This window comes from Silurus aristotelis, assembly GCF_946808225.1.
Source record: "Silurus aristotelis genome assembly, chromosome: 21".
Taxonomy (NCBI): domain Eukaryota; kingdom Metazoa; phylum Chordata; class Actinopteri; order Siluriformes; family Siluridae; genus Silurus; species Silurus aristotelis.
The window spans coordinates 1,373,364-1,384,010 of NC_139594.1; the positions used below are offsets into that span (position 1 = coordinate 1,373,364).

The following is a 10,647-nucleotide window of genomic DNA, read 5'->3' on the forward strand; positions in this document are numbered from 1 at the left end:
GTGGGTGGAGAAGAGTGATAGCAGGAGTGATTTGTGATAGAAGAGTATCTGTGAGAGTGAAGAAAAGAGTGCAGGCAGGGTGGAGTGGGTGGAGAAGAGTGATAGCAGGAGTGATTTGTGATAGAAGAGTATCTGTGAGAGTGAAAGGGAAAGTTTATAGGACTGTGGTGAGACCTGAGATGTTGTATGGATTAGAGACAGTGGCATTGAGTAAAAGACAGGAGGTGGAGCTGGAGGGAGCAGAGCTGAAGATGTTGAGATGTTCGTTGGAAGTGACGACGATGGACAGGATTAGAAATGAGTTTATTAGAGGGACAGCGCATGTAGGACGTTATGGAGACAGGGTGATCAATCGGTATTGATAACAGTATTGATTAGTATCGTATTGATTAGTATCGGTATTGATAACGGTATTGATTAGTTTTGGTATTGATAACAGTATTGATTAGTATCGATATTGAGAACGGTATTGATTATTATCGGTATTGATAACGGTATTGATTATTATCGGTATTGATAACGGTATTGATTATAATCGGTATTGATAACGGTATTGATTATTATCGGTATTGATTAGTATCGGTATTGATAACAGTACTGATTATTATCGGTATTGATAACAGTATTGATTATTATCGGTATTGATTAGTATCGGTATTGATAACAGTACTGATTATTATCGGTATTGATAATGGTATTGATTATTATCGGTATTGATTGGTATCGGTATTCATAACAGTATTGAATATTATCAGTATTTATTAGTATCAGTATTGATAACAGTATTGATTAGTATTGGTATTGATAACGGTATTGATTATTATCGGTATTGATTAGTATTGGTATTGATAACGGTATTGATTAGTATCGGTATTGATTAGTATCGGTATTGATTAGTATCGGTATTGATAACGGTATCGTATGGATAAAAACTAAACCATACCCATCCCTCACTCTTACTCCCATCGATTATTTAGATTGACCTAAAAGTACGGTAAAAAGTGTTTGGCCCCTGATGATCTCTCCTGTATTTTACTCTACAGGCTACAGGAGAATGAGGTGAAGAACCAGCATGCACTTTTCTGACTCCGAGCCTGACCTTGGAATTCTGTGTAGAGGTCGAGAGAGCTAACGAGTTTGCGTGAAATGGGCACGGATCGTCCGGACGACACGCTGAACTCCTGCATCTTGATGAAGTCGATGGTGTAGGGCTGGTTGTTGAACAGGATGTCGAGTTTGTCCTGCTTCATCCTCCAGGCGTTTTCAATGAACACGGTGGCCTCGAGGGGGTACGGCGTCCCCCCCGCCGCCTGCTCCCCCTCGTGCCACGCCCACTGCACTGTCTTCAGGATCTCTGCGTCCGAGGTCAAGCCGCTTGCGCTCTCTTGCAGTGCGTTCAGGTCGGGCATGGCTCCGGCCACGTAGTCTCTAAACCCTGAGACGATGGCCGTGGTTCCCTGGATCTGGATGTCGACGGCGTGCTTCCTCCTGATGAGGTCCAGGCAGCGGCGGTGGAAGGCCGAAAGCTTCCTGAAGCTCTTGTGCTGCAGTTTCTCCTCGCACTGCCTCAGGCCCACCTTCTTCCCCAGGGCGATGTCCACGCGCACCAGGTCGTGTGTGTAACACGCAAAAACCTCGATCTGCGCCCTGTTGGCCGAGCTGATGGCCTCCTGCAGAGACTCGTCCACCGCCTTTACCAGCATCAGGCTCTCGTCCGCTGAAGCTGCTTCGTCTCTGGAGAGCTGGAGGACCTGCTGAAACTCCTCCTCCGCCCGGCGATCCTGATTCTGACTCGACTCCATGGACATCTGAATGGCCAGAGAGAGATAAGCATCTTCGTCCAGACTCATGAGATCCTCCTGCTGGTCTTTAGCTTTAATCGACTCCAGGGTTTCCAACTGAAAGAACACAACAGGCTGACTTTAGGACCCTGAGGCATTCAGGAAGCTCACAGAGGTCTTATAGAGGAATTTCAAACATTTCATCAAGGAAGCATCTGAAACTATATGATTATCTAGAAGTTATCAATGTCAGTATCTAGAACATAAACCATAAGGCCATGCGTCCCAATTCTAGTATCAATACTTCCATCCGTTCATCTCATTGTTTAAAAATAAACAAAAAGATTTTTCTTCATCTGGGTTAAAAAGTTAGAAGTTTTTTCCACAAGAAACTGTTTTTAACACGTGAAATCACACTAAAGAGACCAGGTGTTTGTTTCTTTTCTAGAAGAAGCTGCTCCTGGAATTTACCTGTTCTCCTGAGGACAAGGTGTCTGTGTACAGATCCATATCCTCCTCTTCTGTCTCTTTCTCCTCCACTTTCTTCTCCTCCGCCGCTGTGCGCGAGCCATCGCTCTCCATCAACAAGATCATCTTGGCTTCCTCTAAACGAGCTGAGGAGACACATGAGGTGAAGCTGATTAGTGACATCTCGTAAGTCCTGTACGATCACGTGACAACAAAATAACAAGAACAGGAACCTGAGAAGTCTTTATCGTTCTCCGAGGAAGCGCTCGCCTTCAGATCCCTCAAACCCTCAGATGATGAGCTTCTCACGAAGCTCTGACTCGACATCATTTTCCACGCCACAGCAAAGATGTCCTGAAAAAAACAGAATTTAGATGTGCAGCGAGATCAAAAATAAACACACACAGACACACACACAACTGTGTGACTGGTCTGTACAACCTGGACTCAACACACACTCGTACTCACTTCGCACACCCATGACTTCAGTACCACTCACTTACAGCTGATAAAACCCCAAAATTCAGTATCAGAAAATGAGAATATTGTGAGAAAGTTGAATATTGGAGACTCGTGATGTCTCACAATAATCAGCTCATTAACTCCAAACACCTGCTCAGGTTTCCTGAGTCTTCAAATGGTGTCTCAGCCTGGTTCAGTCTACACAATCATGGTGGAAAACTGCTGACTCGACAGTTGTCCAGAAGACGATCATTGACCCCCTGCACAAAAGATCATCACTGAAGAAGCTGCTGTTTACAGACTGCTGGATCCAAGAACATTAAATGTGGTAGAAAAAGATGAAACGAAGCAGATTCAAGAATTTGTGGAGATTCACAAAGAGTGGACTGCAGCTGGAGTCAGTGCTTCAAGGGTCTCCACACACAGAAGGTCAGAGGTGTCTTACCTGGACAAAGGACAAAAAGGTCTGGACTGTTGCTCAGTGGGCCAAAGTCGTCTTTTCGGATGAAAGAGAAGAAAATGTTGTATTTTTTCAAGAAAATGAGAAACAAGAGACCACAAATTGCAGATGACCTGAAGGCCACTGTCAAAGAAACCAGGGCTTCCATCCCACCTCAGCAGTTCCACAGTCTGATCTCCTCCATGCCACAGTCTGATCACCTCCATGCCACAGTCTGATCACCTCCATGCCACAGTCTGATCACCTCCATGCCACAGTCTGATCTCCTCCATGTTACGCCCAAATGAGGCAATAATTAAAGCAAAAGGAGCCTCGACCAAGTATTGATTACGGATACAGTAAATAAACACTTTCCAGAAAACCAACAAATACAGTAAATAAACACTTTCCAGAAGACCAACAATTCACTCAAAATATTTTTTATTGGTCTTATGAAGTTCTCATTTTTTGAGATGGTGATTTGGTGGATTTTTGTTAAATGTGAGCCGAAATCATCAACATTAAAAGATGAAACACTTTAATTATATCAGTGTGTTTGATGAATCTATAGAACATACCAATTTCACTTTTTTTACCTGGTCCTCCAGCGGCTTCCAGTGCACCATCTCCAGGTTGATGTAGACCTGGAACTTGGCGGTCATCTCCCCCAGGATGCCGATCCCCTCAGGGTCGTGCAGCAGGAAGCGAGCGATGCCTGGTTGGTTCACCATGATAATCTTGGTGTAGGTGGAGGAAACCACGCTGGAGAGAACCTCGGCTGCTGTCTGACACGCTGTGGGGTTTCCCTGGATCTGCTCATTTATTCAAGAAAAGCCATTTTTATTATGTCAATATTTTATTAATGATCATAATTATTATCTATTGATAATGAATAAACATACTGATGATTATAACGTTAATGAAGTCATGAAAACGCCGTGTGGTGACTCACACTTAGTCCATCTTCGGTGTCCAGGGGTAAGATGACGACCTCAGCCATGTCCATGAGCAGCTGTTGATGGTGCAGCTGGATGTAGGTGAGCATGGCAGGCTGCATGCTGAGTACGATCTCCTTCTGAATGGGTGTGCTGAGGAACCGGACAATGTTCTGTTTCACCTCCTGCTCCAGGTCCTTCAGCGTCACCATGGAGACGGAGTCCTCCTCGGGGAACGCTCGGGCGAAGCACGTGTGCAGAGTCTGGAGGAAGGCACTCCACTCCTCGGAGTAGATCATGTACTTGTTCTCAGGCTCTATGGGCAGGACGGACTCGCTGACCTCCATCTTCACCACGTCACATGCACGGTTCACTATCTGCATAGAGGCGGAGCTTAAAATCAGCACGCCCCCCGTCACCGTGTAGATACAGGGCAGGCCCTGGAGCTTCAGCATGTCCATCAGCTTGTCCCTCACGTCCTTTTTCTGGAGGAACTCTGCTTTCAGTTCGCTGATGGGGACGTGGACCTGCGACACGCCGCTCAGGAACTCCAGCACCTTGCTCTTCAGCTTCTCGGCTTCGTCTTGGCTCGGGCCTTCCACCGTCACGCCGTTCTGCATGACTGCAATCTCATAATCAGGGTGAGACTGTTTCAGCTGCTCGGGAACGTCACAGAGAGACACGAGCTCACGTTTGCTGGGGTCGGGGATGGAGACGTGACAGACACAAGGCTGTTGCTTGGGTGGAGCTTGAAGAACCTGGCTGGTGGTTTTTGAAGTGTTTAAGGGTTCTGAAGTAATCTGGAGGTCAGGGTTCATGGTGACAGCTTGCTGACTGGGTGTAAGTGATGATCCAGTGCTGGTGCGATCAGTGTGAAGGACGTTCGAAGGAGATACAGGGCCCATCGGATCATCTTCGCTCTGAGGTGTTCCGTTCCGCAACGTCTCCTGAGACGCTCCTTCCTCCGAGTGCAGAAAAGAATAATAAGGTTTCACGATCAGGTCCGTCTCCTCCAGTCTGTGAGGCTTCTGAAGCACGCTGTCCACAGCTGGGGAACAAAAATATTTTTAAAAGTCTCGAACAGTCATAGAGGCCTATGTGGTGGGCGTGGCCTCTGCTTGGTGGGTGTGACCTATGTGCAATGAGTATGGCTTATGAAATAGGTGTGGCCTAAGAATAGTGTATGAACATTGTGTAGTGGGTGTGGCCTGTATATAGTATGTCTGACCTATATGTGTATATAGTGGGTGTGGTGTGTGTATATAGTGGGTGTGGTGTGTATATAGTGGGTGTGGCCTGTAGTGTAATAAACCGGCCCTATACTGTATAATATTAAAACACACGTGTCTCACGTGTAACTCACTCTGCACATCTTTAAAGGAGACTTTAGCAAGTTGTGATGAGATCCTGCTCACAGCCGTCACTTCTCCTCCTCCACTGCGGCTGCTCTCAAAGTAGAGCGCGAGCAGATCCTCGGTCAGGTCAGGGGGTAGGTTCTCCACCACGATGGAGTCTGTGCACTCCACCTGCTCCAACGTGACTCTCGCTCCGTCTAGCGATCGCTTCGAAACTTTGCTCTGCATCTTATCAAAATCTGTACAGAAGAAAGTTTGTAAAAAAAAATGGCACAAGAACACGTGGAGTGTGTGTTACTGTGTGTCTACTCACTGACCCTCAGCTGCAGGCTGGTGGAGGTGAACGAGGACCAGGTCTTTCCCCGGAGACGGATACAGGGTGAAGTGATCCGACTCGATCCCCGTCAGATTCTCCACGTAAAGCTCCAGCATGTCAAGGCTGGTGGTGAGAGACAGCCCACGCAGCAGAAGCTTCCCAACATCCTTCCAGGGTTTTTTACGTACAATCAGTGTGGCGTTGCTGAGAGTGTGGAAGCCTTTTTCAACGACCTTCACCGCAGCTACTCACACACACACACACACACACACACACATACACACACACATCTGGAGCTCTGTTTGTATTTAACACATTTTAATTGAGACACATATACGAATCTCACCGCCTGCATTTTCGAACACCAGTACAGCTTTGTCTCCTGTCCTTTCCAGAGAAATGAGGTTCCCTCCTCCAGACCTTCTCTTGTTTTCAAAGTAGAGCCACAGCAGGTCATCCTCCAAACTAGCAGGGATCTGAAGGACCTCTACGCTGCGATCTTCCACGCTTTCATCCTCCATCCTGATCATCAGAGGGGAAAAAAATTCCTTTTAGGCTGTGTCCCAATTCTCTTACCTTCTACTCACACGAGTCAGCACTTTCACGAACGGCTGGACCTCTCCGGCGTCATCTGACATGAGCAAGAATCAGACAAATATCAGATACCGGCCTGACTCAGAACACTTAACCAAACACTACTTCCTCTTCTTCTTCTCAGTATCTCAGCTCCTGAAACCTTCTGATCATTTCATTCTCCATGCAGGAGCAGTGTTAACACCATCAGCCTGATACACACAACCTGTCTGAACAAGCTTCTGATTGTGGTGTATGTAAATACGCTAGTGAGTGAAATAAGGTCGATGGGAGTATGACAGTTATATGACAGGAATTAGGACATATATGACAGTTATATAACTTACGATGGGTAGGTGACATGTATATAACAGGAATATGATGCATATATGACAAGCATATGACAGTATGTGTATACAGGTATATGACAGAAATATGACGTGTATATGACTGATATATGGCGTGTATATGACAGAAATATGACGTGTATATGACTGATATATGACGTGTATATGACTGGTATATGGCGTGTATATGACTGGTATATGGCGTGTATATGACTGATATATGACGTGTATATGACTGGTATATGGCGTGTATATGACTGGTATATGGCGTGTATATGACTGGTATATGGCGTGTGTATATGACTGGTATATGGCGTGTGTATATGACTGGTATATGGCGTGTGTATATGACTGGTATATGGCGTGTATATGACTGATATATGGCGTGTATATGACTGGTATATGGCGTGTATATGACTGGTATATGGCGTGTGTATATGACTGGTATATGGCGTGTATATGACTGGTATATGGCGTGTATATGACTGGTATATGGCGTGTATATGACTGGTATATGGCGTGTATATGACTGGTATATGGCGTGTATATGACTGGTATATGACGTGTATATGACTGGTATATGGCGTGTATATGACTGGTATATGACGTGTATATGACTGGTATATGACGTGTATATGACTGGTATATGGCGTGTATATGACTGGTATATGACGTGTATATGACTGGTATATGACGTGTATATGACTGGTATATGGCGTGTATATGACTGGTATATGGCGTGTATATGACTGGTATATGGCGTGTATATGACTGGTATATGGCGTGTATATGACTGGTATATGGCGTGTATATGACTGGTATATGACGTGTATATGACTGGTATATGGGGTGTATATGACTGGTATATGGCGTGTATATGACTGGTATATGGCGTGTATATGACTGGTATATGACGTGTATATGACTGGTATATGGGGTGTATATGACTGGTATATGACGTGTATATGACTGGTATATGGCGTGTATATGACTGGTATATGACGTGTATATGACTGGTATATGGCGTGTATATGACTGATATATGGCGTGTATATGACTGATATATGACGTGTATATGACTGGTATATGGCGTGTATATGACTGGTATATGGCGTGTATATGACTGGTATATGACGTGTATATGACTGGTATATGGCGTGTATATGACTGGTATATGGCGTGTATATGACTGGTATATGGCGTGTATATGACTGGTATATGGCGTGTATATGACTGGTATATGGCGTGTATATGACTGGTATATGACGTGTATATGACTGGTATATGGGGTGTATATGACTGGTATATGGCGTGTATATGACTGGTATATGGCGTGTATATGACTGGTATATGACGTGTATATGACTGGTATATGGGGTGTATATGACTGGTATATGACGTGTATATGACTGGTATATGGCGTGTATATGACTGGTATATGACGTGTATATGACTGGTATATGGCGTGTATATGACTGATATATGGCGTGTATATGACTGATATATGACGTGTATATGACTGGTATATGGCGTGTATATGACTGGTATATGGCGTGTATATGACTGGTATATGGCGTGTGTATATGACTGGTATATGGCGTGTGTATATGACTGGTATATGGCGTGTATATGACTGGTATATGGCGTGTGTATATGACTGGTATATGGCGTGTGTATATGACTGGTATATGACTGGTATATGCCGTGTGTATATGACTGGTATATGGCGTGTATATGACTGGTATATGGCGTGTATATGACTGGTATATGGCGTGTGTATATGACTGGTATATGGTGTGTATATGACTGGTATATGGCGTGTATATGACTGGTATATGGGGTGTATATGACTGGTATATGGCGTGTATATGACTGGTATATGGCGTGTATATGACTGGTATATGGCGTGTGTATATGACTGGTATATGGTGTGTATATGACTGGTATATGGTGTGTATATGACTGGTATATGGCGTGTGTATATGACTGGTATATGGCGTGTATATGACTGATATATGACGTGTATATGACTGGTATATGGCGTGTATATGACTGATATATGACGTGTATATGACTGGTATTTGGCGTGTATATGACTGGTATATGGCGTGTATATGACTGGTATATGGCGTGTGTATATGACTGGTATATGGCGTGTGTATATGACTGGTATATGGCGTGTATATGACTGGTATATGACGTGTATATGACTGATATATGACGTGTATATGACTGGTATATGGCGTGTATATGACTGGTATATGGCGTGTATATGACTGGTATATGGGGTGTATATGACTGGTATATGGCGTGTATATGACTGGTATATGGCGTGTATATGACTGATATATGACGTGTATATGACTGGTATATGGCGTGTATATGACTGATATATGACGTGTATATGACTGGTATATGGCGTGTATATGACTGGTATATGGCGTGTGAATATGACTGGTATATGGCGTGTGTATATGACTGGTATATGACGTGTATATGACTGATATATGACGTGTATATGACTTTTATATGGCGTGTGTATATGACTGGTATATGGCGTGTATATGACGTGTATATGACTGGTATATGGCGTGTATATGACTGGTATATGACGTGTATATGACTGGTATATGGCGTGTATATGACTGGTATATGGCCGGAATATGATGTGTATATGACATGTATATGACAGCTATATGACGGGTGTATGACATGTTTATGACTGTTATATGATGGGTATGTGAAAGAATATGATAGGTATATGACATGTAAATGATGTGTATATGGTGGGTATATGACGTGTATATGACAGGTATATAATGTAAATGACGTGTATATGACAGGTATATGACATGTAGGTAGCAGGTACATAACAGGTATATGAAGTGTTTATGACGGGTATATGAATGTTATATGACAGATGTACAGGTCAGACCTGCTCTCATAACACCATGCCTTATAGGGACAGACAGACAGACACGGACTAAAATACAGGTGCTGTTAACAAGAACACACACACATACACACACACACACACACACACATATACACACACACACATACACACATATACACACACACACACACACACACAGTTTATATGTTTACTCTATTAGTATTATTAGTTTAACTATTACTGTATCCTATTTATGAACAAAGATATGTACACACACACACACACACACACACACACACACACACACACACACACACACACACACACACACACACACACACACACACACGAGAGATGAGTTGAACGTTGATTCGTTTTTCTTCCTGAACAGAAACTGAAAGTATGAAGTCACTGCTGCCCATAAACACGTCAGAACCCGTTTTCTCTCAGAAACACTGCTTCCTCATGCAGGAACAATCCAAATACACACATAAAATCCTGTAAACTTCATATAACTCTCAGATCTCACCTGAAACGCAGCTCGGCTTCAGATCATGACGTAAAAAATGCGCTTTACTTCCTGTTATATTCTATTTTTTGTTTCTCGCGGAAGCCAAAGTGCAACCAATTCACAAAAAATGGTTATTTTTTTTATCTTTTAAAAAAACGTGTTACACTATTCAAGCTGAGGCGAAGTGTCATCATTGTATTCTGATTTACATTTAATGTGTAAATAAAAAGAATATATGGGGGAAACTACACCTGGCACGGCAACGTCATCTTTACCCGACCAGGAAGAGGCTCGTGAGTAGAGGACGCATGCGCAGACGATGGTTTTGTATTGCGTGCTTGTTGAAATGGGGCGCATGCGCAAAACAGATTTTGTATTTATAATTTTATTTGACATTTTTTTACACACGTATATGTAAACATACATAAATACACAGACACAGAAAGAAAATAAAGAAAAAAAAGAGAAAGAAAATAAATTATGCCTGGGGAAAAAAACAAATATATAAGTAAATAGTTTAACGACTAAACAAATAAAGTAAAGCGCAAGTCACAAGTAAATTCC

At 43.3% G+C, this 10,647-nt stretch overlaps 1 protein-coding gene across 1 annotated transcript in view; it reads right to left on the reverse strand.

Annotated features, from left to right (window-relative positions):
• parp10 (poly(ADP-ribose) polymerase family member 10) overlaps positions 1 to 10,647 on the reverse strand; it is a 16,684-nt gene extending 6,037 nt beyond the window's left edge. Inside the window, exons 1-9 of the mRNA XM_083524354.1 lie at positions 10,102 to 10,647; positions 6,103 to 6,278; positions 5,758 to 6,000; positions 5,449 to 5,679; positions 4,103 to 5,133; positions 3,747 to 3,962; positions 2,483 to 2,603; positions 2,253 to 2,395; positions 1,100 to 1,898 (exon numbers count right to left, since the gene is read on the reverse strand). Coding sequence (XP_083380480.1) covers positions 1,100 to 1,898; positions 2,253 to 2,395; positions 2,483 to 2,603; positions 3,747 to 3,962; positions 4,103 to 5,133; positions 5,449 to 5,679; positions 5,758 to 6,000; positions 6,103 to 6,277 — 2,959 coding nt within the window. The 5' untranslated portion in view covers position 6,278; positions 10,102 to 10,647. The remainder of the gene's footprint in view (positions 1 to 1,099; positions 1,899 to 2,252; positions 2,396 to 2,482; positions 2,604 to 3,746; positions 3,963 to 4,102; positions 5,134 to 5,448; positions 5,680 to 5,757; positions 6,001 to 6,102; positions 6,279 to 10,101) is intronic.